Genomic DNA, 19,515 nt, shown 5'->3' on the forward strand with positions numbered 1-19,515 from the left:
CAGAATAACACATCTTTCTGCCGTGACTCCTCTCGGGGCTCGGAGGTACATCGTGACCGGGGTTTGGGGAGGAGCACGTAACAAAATGACAAACCCATTTCATTCGGAAAGTTGTTACTTACTGGGTTTTGTCATCCTTAGTTGTGATTGGATGTTGGTGTAAAGATGGCTTGGGGATTTGATGAATAAAAAGCAGAGGGTCGAAGTTTAAATAAACTTAATGAAACAAGTGTGCGCGATAAACATTTTTATGTTGTTGTTTTTTTGTATATATTTACAACTGGTATTTCTACCTGGTATTTCCTTTTGACACAAAATTATTTTTCCTCAACAAAGCCCTGCTGACTTGTGCTGAGCAGAAATGTGAGTTTTGTATTGGTTCACGAATTATCAAAGAGAGTGACCACTATATTCGTCATGGGTGTGTGTCTGTCTGTCTGTCCGCAGCATAACTACCCGATGATATCATCCAATCTTGAAACTTGGGTGGGAGGTTATATCATGATCTAGTTGTGTCCTGCCTCGAATGGGCGTATTGCGCCCATCGTGGACGGAGCGACGCCTGAGACAAAGATGTCTTTTTTGGGGGTAATCGAGTACAAGCTCCATCTTCTACGAGGGAGTTTTTTTTTTTTTTTTTTTTTTTTTTGTATACTGAATCGAGGCTCGTGAAAGAGCTAACATTTATTTCACAAACAAATCAACCAGACAAACAAAATATACAAAAAGAGGGAGCGGAAGACAAGATGGGGAGATAAGGGGAAGCACACAACCACAACATTTGAGAGCAGGGAGAAGTGTGGGAGGGAGAGGGCTTGGGGGGAGGAGGCGTGGGAAGGGGGGGGGGGGGAGGGGGAGAGGTATAAAACACAAGGGGACCGAAATTAGGGGGGGTAGAAAAGATTTTTTTTTGTATACTGAATCGAGGCTCGTGAAAGAGCTAACATTTATTTCACAAACAAATCAACCAGACAAACAAAATATACAAAAAGAGGGAGCGGAAGACAAGATGGGGAGAGAAGGGGAAGCACACAACCACATTGGTGGAATCTGACAGGGGTTTCGGTATTTGGTTTGGCCAATGTCATGTGTCTAGCCCCACGGAGCTCAATTTTTCATTTTCGCCCCAAGGTCAAGGTCATGAAATTTAGAAAACTCGATTTTTAATGGTTTTATTACATTGTTCGCTTCCTGATAGGGTGAAATGTCGTACATGATCTTATATTATCACAAACATCATGAAATACAAATTTTCCAACAAATTTCAGAATCTTCGACCTTTCACCTTTGAAGGACCTGCCACGTGGGCCCCCGACCCCCCAGTCCGCACCTGTTTCGGTTAAAGTCCGTCCTTTGTCATTGAATACCGCTCGCTCATGAACCATCGTCATCTCCTGACTTGTTCAGTTTTTATTCTCAAGCAGATGCGTTCACTTATTTACTTTTGTCAATTTCATTCTTTGTTGCAGCATTTTGTTTGTTTTGATTGAACCATTTGTGAGATTTTCAAATTTTCATGCTAATTTTCTGTGCCTGTTATTTGGTTTCCTGATGAGGTTAATTAGTCCATGTTTAAAGGACTTGTGATCCATTTTTGTTTTGTACTTTCACATCTTTTGAATACACACTTTTTGTACTTAACATTGTAAAAGGTAATGCTTATTTGCCTTTTACCTTTGGTTTTCTTCAACACCCTTTCACCATATGTTGATAGATTACTGTTATATGGAAATAAAAAAGTACATTTTGAATTCAGGAAAGTTGAACAGAAATATAAAGTGATGTGTTTGTGATTGTATTTACTTCATTGGCCACACATTGGCATTGTTACATTGATTAAATGTGTTTATAATAATTCTGTTTGAAAGTAAACTTTTGATGTTAAACATTTCACATCTTGAAATAAGTTTATCTTACTTTAGTTCAAGACAAAGAACGTGTTATTGTTCCTTATATTCTTTGCCTTTAGATCATATGTTTGCTTTTGCAGGCCGAAACAGAAGAAATGTGGACTTGTGTTGTTTCTGGGTTGTATGTTTTTTCAAAATGCAAATAAAAACGACAGTATTGAGTGCCTGTTTTTCCTGAAAAGAATGTTGAAGGAATGTTTTTTTTTAAATCCGGATCACAACATCCGGAAGCATTTGCAGGGCTTTCAGAGCGGTCCGGGAATGGTCCGTTTTGTTACGGTTAATGTTAACGTGTGCCTTGCCATCAACCTCTTTTGGTGCATCAACACTTTGGTGCATCTGTTGATGCTACGAGCTTGGAAAACTGATGGCAAAAACGTATTCACTGTTTTTTCTGTAGAAAATTGAAAATTGTAGAAAATTGAAACAGAGCAATGTTTTTCCTTTAGGAGCAAATTTAAGATATTGTGCTGCAAAGATGGGCGACTTTGAGACATACCCTTGGGGCCTGTGCCCTCATCGAGTGGATCGAGATTTGGAGGTGTTGCCCGGAAAAGTACCTTTGTCTTTTTAAGATTGGTGGAAAGGCCAAATCTCTTTGCTTGATTTCCAAACCAGTCAGTGATAATCTGTAGATTTTCCTCCTGTATGAACTAATGAGGTACATTCATCTGCAAGCAACACCTGTCTGACTCGTAGTTTGTTAGTCCTCTCTACCGGTTTCCCCGGAGTGGACTGGTGGTTTGCTCTGTCTGTCTTTGTGTGTGTCTGTCCGTCTGTCCCACCTGAGGTTTTTCAGACCTGCATACCCTTTGAAATATTCAACTTGAACTTGGTACATGGCCTCATTACCCTGCGCTCGCGAAGTGAAAAGTGGGGTTAAGTGATGGGGTGCGTCTGTACCTGTGGCGTCCGTACATGCGTGTCTGTATTTTAAATATTCCTTTTCTCGGCAACCATTGGTCCGAATGACACCAATGTTTCACCACAGCATCGCCTTCGCCTGTCCAATTTTAAATCATAATTATGACGTCACCACTCACGTGGTACAGTCGCCATTTTGGAAAAACCAAAAACGTTGCATCTCCATCTCCGAAATCGCTCAATGGAAAAAATTGAAACATGGCTCATTGTCAAGTCCACCCTATGGGGAATAAGATATGTTAATGATGTCATTGGTGCCTGCATTATGACATAATTCAACAAGTACAATGCTTGTCCGATCAGTATGAAATATTTTTTATGCCTCCGCCCCCGAAGGTGGCCAGAGGCATTATGTTTTCGGGTTGTCCGTCCGTCCGTACGGGCTAAACCTCGTTTTTCTCAGCATCCACATGTTCGATAAAGACGAAACTTTCGGGGTCGGAGTGACACCCATGCAGAATGGTTTTATCACAATTGTGACATCATAAGTCACGTGGTATGGCAGCCATCTTGGAATAAACGCAAATAATAATAAAAATTCTTTCTCGGAAACCGCTGAATGTAAAAATTTGAAACTTGGCACATTGTCAAGTACTCCCAATGGGATAATGATGACATCATAGCTGAAGTGGTATGCCAGCCAAAAATGTAATTTAATTTCTCATTCGAAAAATCTGAAATTGCATGCACATGATTTATGACCCATTTGTATTGAAATATTAAATTTATGACATCATAGGTCACATGGTTTTGCAGCCGTATTGGATTAAACCGAAAACCCCATAAAAACATCTTCTCTCAAACCACCTCAAGACTGGAAACTTTACGTGTGCCATTGACTAGGCATGGCGATTAAAACATGACCACGAAAACATCATTGGGCACATGGTGTGGCAGCCATGTTGGATTGAAGGAAAATATAAAATTATCTCTCTGAAACCACCTACCCTATCAATGCAAAAATTTACAAATATCATCTCGCACCACTGTTGCATATAGTTTGAAAATAATGACATCATAGGTCATGTGGTTTGCCAGCCATCTTGGATAGAAAAACGAACCTTATCCGATCAACACAAAACTTCACAAATGTGATCCTCCACCCATACAAAAGCAGTGTGTTCATTTTTCATGTTATGTGGTGTGGCAGATATATTAGTTTGAAAGTCGATATTTCAAAAAATCCCTGCTCTGAAAGCGCTTCACCAATAGATGTGAAACCTGTCAAGGCTGGTGAAAATGTGATACTTCAAAACAGCTAAAGGGATTTAAATCGAACTTGTTTATTTTTAGGACGGTGAAAGAGGCAGGCATCTACCTGTTGTGGGACTATGCGGAGGCATATTTGCGACAGTCGCATTGCGATGGACCCAACATTTTCACTGTAGGAGCACCTCCTGAAGAATTTTTACGGCATAGCCCACCAGGCAAAGCCGTCGAGAACAGTGTTTGTCCATCTGTATGTATGTCCCCTCAAATGTATACCAATCAGAGCTGAGGATCTGGTCACATGATAGGGCGATGTGATTACATCTGATGTCATTACGCCAGTGCAGCGGCTGACTCTCCACTCTCTGGCATTTTGATTCCAATTTCGTTCATGCCGAACATGTTGTCGAACTTGTCATATATCATAATCACCATGCTCTGCCTTTATGCTTTTCATTCAGTGTGAAACACAAACAAACCGACTGTTAAAATGACCATCAAATATCGAAAGTATCGGCGTTATGGCTCTTCCAACAAAACGGTACGAAAAGGCCTTAGGCGTTATGCCTCATCTTCGGAACGCTTTGGACAAATTAAGCCCCGGTTTGTTCATACAGTAGTGTATTGTTTCAGTAGTATCGCTTTCGTAATAATAATAATAACTAGAACTGCCACTTTAAAACTGCTGGCAGTGATGACCGGTTTACTCGCACCCACTTTTGATGCAACCCCACTGTTGATACAACCCCACTTTTGATACAACCCCACTTGTGATACAACCCCACTTTCATTGGACATGCTTTGACACAACCCCGACACACACACACACACACACACACACACACACACACACACACACACACACACACACACACACACACACACATCCCCCCTACCCCCTCCCACACACACCCACATCCCTCCCCCCACACGCACACCCCTCCAAACACACACACACACACACACCCACACATCCCTCCCCCCCACACACACACACATCCCTCCCCCCACACACACACATCCCTCCCCCCACACACACACACATCCCTCCCCCCACACACACACACACATCCCCCCTACACACACACACACACACACACACACACACCAAGCCCCCCCCCCCCACCTACACACACACATCCCTCCACCCCCACACACACACACATCCCCCCGACACACACACATACACCCCACCCCCAACACACACACACACACACACATATCCACACACACACACACACACACACACACAAACGCGCACACCCCTCCCCCCACACACACATCCCCCCTACACACACACACACACACACACACACACACACACACACACACACACACACACACACACACACACACACACACACACACACATACACACACACACATCCCACCTACACACACACATCCCTCCACCCCCACAAACACACACATCCCCCCTACACACACACACACACACCCCACCCCCAACACACACACACACACACATCCACACACACACACACACAAACACGTGCACACCCCTCCCCCCACACGCACACACATATCCAGACAAGCGCGCATCCCCCTCCCCCCAACCCCAAGACACATCCCACACACACATCCCCCGACACACACCCCCATGCCCCCCCCCCCCCACACACACATCCCCACACACACACACATCCCCACACACACACACATTCCCCCTACCCCCCACCCACATACACACACATACACACACAAACACATGCACACGTCCTCTCACCCCCACCCCCAACACACACACACACACACACACACACATATATCCCCCCACCCCTAACACACACACATGCACACATCCCCCCCACCCCCAACACACACACACAAACACACACACATATCCCCCACCCCTAACACACACACAAACACATGCACACATCCCCCCACCCCCCCCAACCCTAACACACATGCACACACACAAACACCCCCACACCCCTCCCCCCACACGAACACCCCTCCACACATACACCCCTCCACACACACACATATCCACCCGCCCCCTCACACCCACAGACACATACACACACACGCACATCCACACATCCACACACGCACACCCCTCCAAACACACACACACACCCACCCACACCCACACAGGAAACACACACACATCCCTCCCCCCACACACACACACATCCCTCCCCCCACACACACACACACACATCCCCCCTACACACACACACACACACACACACACACACACACCACACACACACACACCAAGCACCCCCCCCCCCCCCCCCCCCACCTACACACACACATCCCTCCACCCCCACACACACACACATCCCCCCTACGCACACACAACACACCCCGCCCCCAACACACACACACACACACACATATCCACACACACACACACACAAACACGTGCACACCCCTCCCCCCACACGCACACACATATCCAGACAAACGCACATCCCCCTCCCCCCACCCCCCAAGACACATCCCCCACACACATCCCCCGACACACAACCCCCCCCCCCCACACACACACACACACACACATCCCCACAAACACCTACATTCCCCCTACCCCCCACCCACATACACACACACAAACACATGCACACATCCCCCCACCCCAACCCACAACACACACACACACACACACACACCCACACCCCTCCACCCACACACACACCCACACCCCTCCACCCACACACACACCCCACCCCCAACACACACACACACACACACATATCCACACACGCGCACACACACAAACACGCGCACACCCCTCCCCCCACACGCACACACATATCCAGACAAACGCACATCCCCCTCCCCGCACCCCCCAATACACATTCCCCACACACATCCCCCGACACCCCCCCCCCCCACACACACACCCCTCCACACATACACACACACACACACACACATCCGACCCCCCCTCCTCCACACGCACACACGAACCCCCCCCCACACATACACACATATCCACCTCCCCACACACACCCACACATATTCCCCCTACCCCTCACCCACATACACACGCAAACATGCACACATCCCCCACCCCCAACACACACACACACACACACACACACATACACACACACACACACACACAAACACCCCCACACCCCTCCCCCCACACGCACACCTTCCACACAAACACACACATCCCCCCACCCCATCCATTTAAAAAAATATTTTCGTTTAATTAACGATATCTGCCACCCGTCGAAGAACGTCACGCCGTGGCATGACGTCATCCGTGGCCCGTGCCGTATGTCCGCGGAAGACCGAAGTATCCCGTCGATCGAACTTGGTCAAATTTTTCATGATTGTCACCAAATTTGTTGTGGTATTTTGTTAACTCATCCGAGGCAATACGACAATCGAAATCCGATTTGAAATCGGAGCCAAATTGACGCCGTAAGATCTGCCTGCACGTGTGGATATTTTACCTGTGGAAGATTCACTTTGGAAATACAACCCATTTAAAATGTTGGATTTTGGATAACTTCGTCATTTTAAATCGGATTTCCACAAAAGGAAGGTCACCATTGCTTGCAAATACCTCTCTTTCTCCTTAAAATTGAAGACAGGATGAACTTCAGAGCGAGAAATAAGCCGAGGCGGCGGAGAGTTTTACAATGTTATTTTCCAATGTAAATGACAATATCGTGTAGTTTTACGAAAATTCATCACAATTTGCCCAGATTTGTTGCATTCGAATGTTAACACCCTCTAGCGCAGCGTTTCTCAACCTTTGATGGCCCATGGCCCCCCTACCGAGTCGCTTAACATTCGTGGCCCCCTGCCCTTCAATAAAAGATGCAGATTTCGTTTTATGAAATTTATTTACTCAGTCTTAAAAGATAAATCAAAGTAAACATTTTTCTAAGCAATACAATCAATGAGACACTTGCTGTTGGGCTTGTCTGATGAGGCCTCTTATGTCCGGCTCCGTCTTGGACACAGCAAGGCGAATATCGTTCCCAACGTCAAGACTGTTTCTGGACTTCGTTTTAATGGTCGCAAGGTCAGAAAATCCAGATTCGCAAAGATATGTTGTGGCGAATTGAATGAGCATTACGGATGCCTTCTTGCTGAGTAGTGGATACGCATCCTGAACAGACAACCAGAAGGTGGAGAGGTCTTCTTTGTTACTGAAGACCAGCTTCATTGCTTTTGAAACCTTCAACTCTGCCAGCTCCTCTGCTTCGTCTTCAGTAGGTTCAATTTTGGCGTTGAACGGGTCTTTGTGCCACGGAACATCCAACGGTGCATCGTCGAAATACGATTTGAACTCAGCGGAGAGATTGTCGAGATGTCTAGTGATGCAATCTTTGATGCCGACGGGAAGCTCAATCCTCTGCGTCTGCAGGTGCTCGTCCAAGAAAGGAAACGAGGCAGTGGACCCGGCCTTGATTCGTGCCTGCCAGACTTCCATTCTAGCAGACAGTCCGGCAAGCTTGTCTTGAACGTCACTGACTGTCACATCACGGCCTTGCAAGGACTGGTTCGTTGAGTTGGCCGAATATATCGGCCAGGTAGGCGAGCATCATGGCGAACTCTTCATTGTCGAAGTGGACATGGAGGTTGTTTTCGTTGTCTCGCAGGAAGATTTCCACCTCAACCCGGAGTTCATACAGCCGAGAGAGGCATTTCCCCCTCGATAGCCAACGGACTTTGGTGTGGAACAGAAGTCCAACATGTTCCGCTCCCATTTCGTTGGCCAGTAGTTGGAAGATCCGATGATTTTTGGCCTTCGCACGAATGAAGTTGATCACTTTGACCGCGACGTCCATGACTTCCAGCAAACGAGGCGGAAGAGTCTTTGACGCAAGAGCGTATCGGTGTAGCGAACAGTGGGAGGACGTCACATGGGGCCATTCGTTCTTCACAAGCGTGACGAACCCTCCTCTGACGCCGACCATCGCTGGGGCACCATCAGTACAAATGTGCTTGAAATTCTGCCAACCGAGTCCGTTAGCTTCAAAAAAAGAGTCCACAATAGCTTTGATATCTGCCGCTGTCGTTGTGGTTGGTAGGGTATTGCAGAACAAGAACTCTTCCTTCATCTTTCCCTTTCTCTCGTAGCGAGCGAAGGCGATCAACTGGCTCTCCAGGGCGGTGTCGGTAGACTCGTCTAATTGAAGGCTAGCCTGGAGCATGCTTTGTTTGATTTCGGAGCAAACTTGACGGCACACATCAGCAGCCATGTCGTCAATCCGTCGTCGGATCGTGTCATTAGAGAGCGAAACTTGCTGGATCTTCTTTTTCGCCTCTGGTCCGATCATCAATTCCACCATTTTCTCTGTACATGGCTTGATAAGGTCCTCAGCAATAGTGTGCGGCTTCTTGCACTTCGCAATTCGGTATGCCACTTCGTAGCTGGATTGAAGAGCAGGTTTTTCTTCTGGCCGGAATCCAAATTTGGGAAGTGTCGCTTCACGGTCATATCGTGATCGTTTCGCAGACAGAGCGTCGATATTATCTTCCTTCCTTCCGGGATGCATCTTGTCGCGATGGTTTGAAAGTTTGGAAGGACGTAGTGACGCATTTGACATCACGACCGAGCAGTGCAGACATTGCGCGCAGTCCACGCCATCTCGACTGACATTCGTGAATCCAAACTTGACATAGCTGTCATTCCATTTTCGAGCCTTCGACATCTGAGAAAAAAATTGCAAATACGAATTAATTACTTTTGTAACGGTAATACAGTAAGGTTGAAAATTAGGTTTAGAAAAGTGCTCTGGAGGGAAGGAGAAGAAAGGAAGTAGAGATGTAAAGAAGCAGAAAGAGATGGAGAGAAACTCATCTACCCTTTTTTAGAGAAGGTTAAACTCATCTACCCTTTTTACTTTGACACTATGACCGGAGACTCGTCACCTTAATTGTACATTACAAGCTTCTGCATTCTGAATCGCAGTTTTTCGGCGTCCGCTCGTGGCCCCCGGTTGAGAAACGCTGCTCTAGCGACTGTCAAATCCGAAGACAATTTAATTTCGAGCTACCCTTAGCTCGTGAGGTGGTGATGTCACATGGCCTGGTCAAAAAAAAGTTGTGGTTCTTCTTCTTCAGGCAATAACAACTTCTAGTTTCCAGACCGTACATCCAATCATCTTGAGATTTTGCACACCTGTTACTCTTCATGACTTCTACCAGAGTATGAAGTTTCACGTCGATCAATAAAGCGATTCAAGAGATATCCATTAAAAAAAGGAAATTCGTTTAATTAACGATATCTGCCAAACCACGTGACCTATCGCAAATTCTAAAATGACATTTTAGTAGACTGACATGCTGAACAGATCTGTGAATTTTCTCCTCGATTGGATCAAAAATGAGGGAGGAGCTAGGTTTTAAAGGTTCATGCTTAAAAACGTCATAACTCTGAAACCATGTGTCGGATGATGTCGTGCTCGCTGACTTTGTTGTTCGTCATGGGTATGCGATTCTGCTTGCAAAGTTTGGCCTCGATCTGTTCAGCCGTTGCAGAGAAAAAGGGGTTTTCGTGTTTTCACGAAAAACAATATGGCTGCCGAACCACGTGACCTGCGACGTCATAATTGCCATTAAAATATTCTACAGACCGAGTCCCTCCTATGGTGAAAATTTTATCTCAATCGGCCCTATTATTGCAGAGAAAATGTTTTTTAAAGGAAATTAAAACTTAAAATGGCAATAGCACTGGGAGATGTGGCCTGGCAGGACAAAATGGTGTGTTTCTTCTTCTTTCAACAATAAAGACTTATAGCTTCGCGACCGTACATCCAATCATCTTGAAATTTTGCACACTTGTTCCGCATGATGAGACCTGCATTCCATTAAAAATTCAAGTCGATACATGCAGTGGTACAAGAGTTACAAGCTTTTTAAAATTTAACTTCCATTATTTATTGCGGCCAAACCATGTGACTTATCAAAACGTCTCAAGTAACGATGAAACATACCCCCATGAGGAACATTTGTGTAAAGTTTCCACTCGATATCTCCACAAATTATGGAGGTGATTCCATTTCTAGTTTTAGATTTTAAAACGTCATAACTCTGAAACCACGTGTCGGATGACGTCATGCTCGCTGACTTTTTTGTTCGTCATGGGTATGCGAATATGCATGCCAAGTTTGGCCTCGATCCGTTGTGGAGAAAAAGGGTTTTTTTGTGTTTTTTCACGGAAAACAAGATGGCGGCCGAACCATGTGACGTATGACTTCGAAAAATTTTGCATTCTGAGTTTTTTTTAACTAAGCATCTGAGAAAAAAATCCCATTTTCGGGGGAGAAAAATTGTGTTTGACGAATTCTAACCTCTTAACGTTAGCATTTTTGATATACTCAATACACATGTTTTTTGTTCCCATTGCAGAGTTCTTTAGAATGAGCCATTCCTCAAATTTTTCCATTGAGCCGTTTCGGAGATACAGAGGGGCAAAGTTGAAGGTGTTTTACAAGATGGCGCCCATACCACGTGACCTATTAAAAGGCGAGGTAGGCGAGCATCATGGCGAACTCTTCATTGTCGAAGTGGACATGGAGCATTAACATGCATGGACATGGAGCATGGAGCATAATTAGCATTAAAAAAATCTACGAGCCTAGCCGATCATTTGATGAAAATTTCCTGTCAATCCGACCAGCGGTTGCTGAGAAACTTAATTATGAAGTTTTCGGAGGTGCAAAATAGGGCGGAAGAATAATAATAATAAGAAAAACTCTAGCAGTAATAATAGGTTACTCTCCATTTATGGAGAGTAAACCTAATAATATAGTAAATATGACCATTACACTATAATCCCAATGTCATATAGATTACAGTCTATCTATGGTCGGGTCTCGAGAACATTGGGTGTGTTCATTTACCAAGTTTCTTGTGGAGAGATCGCCAAGTGGTTTTAGCATTCAAGCAAGCACTCCATTCAAACCCGTTAAGGAACGGCTGGCTTGTCAAGCGCTAGCTCACTGCTTGGTAAATGAGCACACCTCGAACCCTTGTGGGGTATATAGATTACAGTAGATCTTCGCTCAGTTCTGAAAGTAAAACATACCTCACGGATGTCGGGATTCCTCCAGATTTCTTAGTTTAATGTTATAAACAGCATTATCGACAGTTTGGAAACCTAATCATATGTGTTTGTGGTTTATAATATTTTACAAGCCCATAGGCCATGGGCTACCTAGACCCCTGTCCCCTGGTGCACCCCCCCCCCCCCCCCCCCACCAACCTACCACCCAAGGTTTTTTTTAAGCCTTGGGGTGTCCTGAACACGAAATTGAATGTTAACAGTGAAAATATAGGGACGAACTTTCTGTTTTGACCACTTGAATGGAGATACCCTCATAATCGCGTTTTGGTGTTTTCGCGTCGAACAACATTAGGGGGTATGGTTACCTCTAGCTCTGCCTTATCCGTTCTATTTCACCAATCTGTAAGTGGGGTATACCATTGGAAAGGGTATTGAATTTCCTTTCCGATGGTATATTGCTCTTTAAGATATAAGGTATACTTATCCCTCTATGTTCGCCCAAACGTATTTTTTATCGACAAGTCCTCAAATCTCTCGATAAACCCCCCATTCAAGGACAAAAACATTATTAATCAGTTTTTTTCACAAATTGGCACCCATTGATGATGTGTATTTATTGTATATATGCATTTTATCATATCTAGGTGCAATTTGGAATTTTCAGTACCACATAATTGGAACAACAAGGAAAGTCCAAGATGGCCGCCAACACGATTCATGGAATTCATGTTTTCTCCAACACTCTTTACGATTATTCGCCATACAGTTTTTGTTTTCAGTTATATCTCCTGTTGTACATGTGAAAATATCGTTAAGTTCTACCCAGGCAATTCTGAAAGGACTTCGTCACAGGTTAGTTAAGTTTTTACTAATACATGTCGTGTGACATGGCTATGAAAATTCACAACAATTGTAGTTAAGTTTCAATTTCCAGTGTACCATTCAACCAAGTGAATATATACGTCTCCTGATTCTCTTACCTTGGTTTTACACATATATACTAAATATTACACGTATGTTTGATTGTCTTCTGTTTCTAAATATGACTTTAAACGTGTCTTTTCAGGTCCAGTGTGAATGCACCAAATGACGCAGCCTGATCATGTCTGATCCTACTGACCCCTCCACGCCGATGGAGACTGGTCCACCTCCCCAGAAAAAAACACGACACGATATTGGTTCTACAAGTAATGAAGAAACACAGAAACATATACCCGAATGCATTGTCCATGTTCCAGGATTAAAGTATGGACCACTTCAGCTTCTTTCGAGCACCAGTACCGCCGAGAACAAATTGTCGAAGTTGCAGGACATCAGACAAAGACGGCTTTCCCAACCAGTGGATTCTACACACAGGATGAAAGGATCATGTGATCTAATACCCAGTACCCTGTCAGACCATCATGGTTATCACCGACAATGTTACCAACGCTTCACTATGAATCTGGATCGCCTGCAACCATCTGAACCATCTGACCCACTTGAAACAGGTACTGCCCCCAGAACAAGTCGGTCGTCCAAAGGTGATCGCGTCCTCTTCAACCCCGACTGTTTATTTTGTAAGTCTGAAGGGAGGAAGAAGATCAAATCAAGTGGATCGTGGACATCAGGTTTGTCAATGTTTGAATTTGACGGAGGGAAAAATGTTGTCGCGTCAGCTGAGGAGCGAAGTGATGAGAGCTTGCTACGTCGGATCAGAGGGCAGGACCTGTTCGCATGCGAGGCCAAATATCACAAGTCCTGTCGGGCCAAATATGTACAGAAGCCGCAAAAGTGGAGAAGCACTGACGATGAACAGCGGAAGAGGCAAGCCGACATGGAGAAGGCACACGGAGAAGCATTCAAGGCTGTCTGTAGCATACTAGACACAGATGTCCTCGAAAAGAAACAAATTCTGAAACTAACGGATTTACGCAGCATTTACATATCATCCCTGCAGGATTCGCAATACCCTAATCCAGAATACAGGAGCGAAAACCTGAAAATAAAGCTGCAGACGCATGATCAATACAAGGACAAACTATCATTCTGTAACATGGGCTGCTACAAATCATTCATAGTGTACAGCTCCACTATCGACACGGATACAGCTGTGAAGCATGCCTACGAGCTTGGATCCGCTGACCTGGTCAAGGAAGCGGGATCCCATCTACACCAGTTGATCTTGGACGGATTCGCAAAATCGCCTGAGTTGAAATGGCCCCCAACAGCTCAACATTTGGGAAATCTTTCAGTTGACATTCCATCTGAACAAATGTCACTCTCCTGTTCGACACAGGAACAGGCAACAAACAAAGATTGATTGATGTCAGTGCATTATCACGAGACTACACCCCAGAACACTGTACGGCTCTCATGGCTCTACATGCTTTCAGCGGGTGTGACACGACTAGTGCGTTCAAAGGCCATGGGAAGGTTCAACCTGTGAAGATCCTCCTAAAGATGCCCAAGTACGTTCCAGTTCTCGCAAAACTGGGGGACTCGTGGGATGTGTCGGATGACCTCATCGATGAGCTTGATGCCTTCACATGCGCCATCTATGGCCGACCGAGAGTCTCGAAAGTTGACGACCTGCGGCTGATGAGAATCAATGAGCTTTGCGCAAAAGCGAACTTACTCACCCCATTAAAAAATGTGGATTTGGGTGCACTGCCCCCTTGCCGGCGAAGTCTGATTCAGCATATCCTCAGGGTAAATTACCAGGTCGCCATATGGAAGAGGTCTCATATTGCGATGCCTGACATTCCTGATGCTACAGCTGGACATGGATGGGCGAAAGTTGACGGTAATCTAGAACCACGGTGGTATGATGGCGAGGTACTTCCACAGCAACTCGCAGACATCGCTGTTGCAATGGAGGACTCTGGCGATGACGACACCGACTCGGACAATGATGAGTCACTTCCAGAGGATGAAGACTATGCAGTTGATGATGATGACACCGACAGTGATCAAGGTTGAACAATGGACACTAATTGTTGTGTGGCCATCGCCACTCTCTAGCTGAGTGTACTGTATTGTATTTTTAGACATAACAATGTATAATAATATGTAGCATTACATATGATCATACAGAATGTACAGTATGGATATCCAAATATAGGTTCGTCCCTATATTTTCACTGTTAACATTCAATTTCGTGTTCAGGACACCCCAAGGCTTTAAAAAAACCTTGGGTGGTAGGTTGGTGGGGGGGGGGGGGGGTGCACCAGGGGTCTAGGTAGCCCATGCTGCTGTTAGACTGTTCTTGTTTTATGATAATTATGATGTCATAGGTCACGTCCATCATCGGTAGTTAAGTTTGTTTCAAGGTTGCCAAATAATTCTTGACGGGCTACAGGTGTGCTTGGAGCATAGATATTTAAGATGGGATAAGGCTCGCCAGGGTATGAGAATTCTAAGGATGCAGAAAACCCTTTTTGTAATTCAGTAAAACCAAGTGACGAGGGGGGAAAGGAAGGGCTAAGGATTATTGCAATGCCTCCTTTTCGAGAGCCACATTTACTAAAGAAATAAACACAGGGGAAAAATTTAGACCATTCTGTAACACAACGGTCATTTGCATGGGTTTCCTGTGGGAGGGCTGTCAACTTTTTTATTTTATAAAAGGTCTCGTACTTGAATTTTACAGATAGTCCTGCATCCTCCATTTATGTTTAAACTACAGATTTTGAAGCTCATGAAGAGGATGTGTATAAGAAGCCATAATGTCGTCCAATTCATTCTTTTGCCAGCAATTCACCCTTGGCTTTTTGCACACATTTATTTAACCGGATTGGGATGGGCTAAAGTTTGAATCATCCGAGCATTTGATGATCATCTTTGCAGTTTGTATGAATTGTGGTAATTCTGGAAAGAAGGTTTGAATGACTACATTTCTTTTACAAAATGTATCTTTAAGATAGAGTTTGATATCAGCAGGAGAGATTTGGGAAATATTGTCGCGTGACTACCCTTGGTGAATACCTTCGGATAGCATGGAAGGCCAAGCGAGCTTTAACTTCGAAGCGTTCAGTTCAAATGGCAGAGAATACGCCTGGGGAAGCAAGAGGGAGGTGGAGGACCGGAGCTTTACCTGGTCGATCACACCGGCAGTCTCCAAACCCTGCAATAAATAAACTCACACAAAACCGGATTTAAAATGTCCAAAAATAACGGCTTTATTAAAAGGAATGCCGGTAATACAAAATAAAACACGGTCAAATAATTTCCTAAATTGGGACATCCCCACAACAGACACAAACACAGACGAAGGATAAAATAAATGGTGGATAAAATTAAGGTGTGTGGTTATTTGGTGCACTTAGCTCTGATCGTTGTTGGGGTCTCGTCAGGGGTCGTAAAAATTGTCCGTGGTGTTTGTGGCTTTGCGCGCAAAACGTTGGCGCGAAACAGGCCTCACTGTGCGTCCCTTCACTCCGGGCTTCGCACGCGAAATGAACAGGAGTTGTCGCGCAGCTCGTCGTTCTTCCAGCCGGTGTTTATGATGAAGCCTCCCCGTGCAGAGAGCAAGCACAACTGTTCACTTTAACATCCATAATGAGAAGGAAAAATGTCCGCCGCTCCAACTATTTTACACGCCGCTCTCTAATGTCATTGGTCATGCTTTCACGAATCGGCCTGTCCTTACCAGTCCTGTCAATTGTTACGGATTTGGCCCTTCCGTGGTTGTGGTTTTCATCCACTTGTAACATTGCTGGTTATGTATTATTATTCTTATCGGGGTTGGAAGGAAACGGCGGTTATTGTTGTTTAAGGGAAATGGTTATTGTGGTTAAAAGGTTAAAAAGCGCTCATGGTAAAAATGAGACAGGAAATCGGATCGTGAACCGGAAGGCGAAGAAGAAGAGGTCGTGAGGCAAAGGTCGGGGAAGACGCGTGTCGAAGCTCCGTGACGGGTGTGGTCGAGCGAATGTCGCGAGTGAACTTTGAGGCCTTGAAAGGAGGTTCGTGCGATAAGTGTTATCGCCGGAGTATTGAGGAACCTGCATAGTCAGGTGTCGGCATTGAGGTTCCGGAGAATCCTTGCCTAGAAGCTCCGGCTCGAGTGAGAGCCGTCCGCCATTTCGCCCGGCGCGCTGCGTTCATCGGAAAAGGTTTTTGTCGCGTCGGCTGGAATTAACGGAATTAATTGCTTTTCCCAGCGGGCAGTTTTCGCACCTTATCGGGAGCTGTGAGGAATCAAAGAGAATGATCCTTTTGTCAAGAGAGAGAAAACAGCGGGCAATTGGCAGCTCCATCACGATAACGCACCCGCCCATTCTTCACATTTGATACAGAGTTTCTTGGCCAAACACAACACACCTGTGCTTCGTCAGGCTCCCTACTCTCCTGACATGGCTCCGTGTGACTTCTGGCTTTTCTCCAAGCTGAAAATCCCCCTGAAAGGGACCAGATTTCAGTCCAGAGAAGACATCATGCGGAATGCGACGGACCAGCTGCGCGCAATCCCAAACGAGGCGTTCCAGCGCTGCTTCCGAAAGTGGCAGAACCGTTGGAAGAAGTGTGTGGCAGCCCAAGGCGACTACTTTGAAGGAGATTAGTGTAAGTTTGTTGTATCTGGATACGAGTATTTTTTATGAACAAAGGTCGGATACTTTTTGAACACACCTTGTACATAATCCCTTATTATACATATACCCTGTAACATGCACTGTTTATATATGCTTATATATCAGGAAATACTTCGTGTGCCGCGACAGGCAAACAATTCGTGTGAGTAAATGACGCCGCTTGCAGATTTTCTTGCAGACGCACAAACTCTGAGTAACCTAGTTTTAGGTGGCCGACGAAGGAAGTTGAGGAAGTTGGAAGTTGAGGAACTGAGAAGGAAGTTGAGGAAGCGATAAAAGCAATGAAGAGTAGAAAAGCGGGATGGCCGACGGAAGTTGTGGGAGATATGTTGAAGGCAGCAGGAAGTTGGGGTGTGAAGAGATTGACAGACAGAGATCTGTAATCTGGTGGTGAAAGAAGGCCGCATTCCAGTGGATTGGGAACTGAGTACCCTCGCCCCTCCATACAAGGGGAAAGGTGACCCTCTAGAGCAGGGGTCGGCAACGTTAGGCACGCGTGCCACCATTGGCACGCGGCAGCGCAATCATTGGCACACTGGCGAAAGCAGTGCCCTCTCCGCTGCATGCCAAATCACTTCTTGAACAGCCATTGGCTGTTGTGCGTGTTGCACTATAATAGTATTCCGGTGTGATTGTGCAGGGTGATGAGGTAGATGGATCAGAGCAGAGTCACCATTCCAATTCCAAATTCTTTCACTGGAATAATAATCAAAGATGCACAACATGAGATGCCGGCCTGGCGCATTCAAACACAATATTCGCGGCAACAGGATGTGCTGTAAGAACAGTGGTGTTGTTCACAGCAGATGGTCCGAGGCTGCATCTCCACTCATTATTATTATTCGGACTGGTTTCTGAGTTTTAATATTAATCTCATCATTATTCTGAATTGTATAATAATCGTAGATATAAAATAGGAGATGTAGGCTTGGTGCCTTCCGATATGCCGTTCATGGCAACCTGAGGTGCTGTAAGAGCAACTGTTGTTAACATCCGGTGGTCAGCGGTTGCATCTCCACTCTTTATCATTCAGGCTGCCTTCTGCGTTTTAATATTAATCTCGTCATTATTTTGAGTTTTTTTTATGGGGTGGTAGTAATGAAAATGGGGGTAGTAGTTTTTCTCGTAACACGCGGCCTGTCTTATTTAGTTTGATTGACGGTACGGCCTCCCGCTCACATTTACCACAGGAATTGCAGTGAAGCGGTTCAGGTTCGGTAAAAAAAACCACCTTTAGAGGCCATTTTTCCCCGCAAGCGGGGGTTGGCCTTTTTCGGGGACCGTGGTTGTTGTTGTTTTTTGGTCCCCTTTTTGAAGCAATGTTTTACGGCCGGATGCCCTTCCTGCCGCCAACCCTGTTTGTCGCCTTTTTACGACACACAGGGAATTACCAGTGAACTGGTACTCAAGGTTCGGTAGATGTTCGGTAAATGTTTCTTTAAAATGTTGTTGCAATGCATATGGCCTATATGGATGGAATAAAATTCCATGTCTGTTGGAAATATTTTTTTGATGTGGTGTCATAATTAAACTTAATGTTGAACTTAATGTTGATATGGCACACGAATTAACAAGAACATTTCAAACTGGCACTTCATGTCAAAAAGGTTGCCGACCCCTGCTCTAGAGTGTGGCTCGTACCGAGCGATAAAGTTATTGGAGCATGGAATGAAGGTATTGGAAAGGGTGTTGGAGAGGAGGATAATGAAGAAAGTGAAGACCGACGAAATGCAGTTTGGATTTATGCCAGGAAGAGGAACGACAGACGCGCTTTTCATTGTGAGGCAGTTGCAGGAGAAGTACATGGAGAAGAGGAAGAAGTTGTTTCTTGGGTTTGTTGATCTGAAGAAAGCATTCGATAGGGTTCCATGCAAAGTATTGACATGGGCA

General features: G+C 45.2%; 2 protein-coding genes across 5 annotated transcripts in view; one reads left to right on the forward strand and one right to left on the reverse strand.

The window, feature by feature from the left end:
• Positions 1-19,136, forward strand: part of LOC137435730 (uncharacterized) — a 97,945-nt gene extending 78,809 nt beyond the window's left edge. For 3 of the 4 annotated variants that reach the window (XM_078784575.1, XM_078784576.1, XM_078784577.1), the window contains one exon: positions 13,118-19,136. In XM_078784575.1, coding sequence (XP_078640701.1) covers positions 13,154-14,353 — 1,200 coding nt within the window. In that variant the 5' untranslated portion in view covers positions 13,118-13,153 and the 3' untranslated portion in view covers positions 14,354-19,136. Of the gene's footprint in view, positions 1-447; positions 2,073-13,117 lie in introns of those variants that run through there. The other variant, XR_013624574.1, reaches the window with a different exon arrangement.
• LOC137414445 (protein FAM200C-like) lies at positions 8,519-9,694 on the reverse strand. Its single transcript, XM_068099982.2, has one exon. The coding sequence runs from the start codon at positions 9,692-9,694 to the stop codon at positions 8,519-8,521; it is 1,176 nt and encodes a 391-aa protein (XP_067956083.2).
• Positions 19,137-19,515: the final 379 nt, after the last annotated feature.

This window comes from Myxine glutinosa, chromosome 9 (genome assembly GCF_964187855.1).
Source record: "Myxine glutinosa chromosome 9, kmMyxGlut1.1, whole genome shotgun sequence".
Taxonomy (NCBI): Eukaryota; Metazoa; Chordata; class Myxini; order Myxiniformes; family Myxinidae; genus Myxine; species Myxine glutinosa.

What these genes read in the sequence shown, in the direction of transcription:
- LOC137414445 (XM_068099982.2), bottom strand. Translation starts at nt 9,694, where the DNA reads ATGTCGAAGGCTCGAAAATGGAATGACAGCTATGTCAAGTTTGGATTC.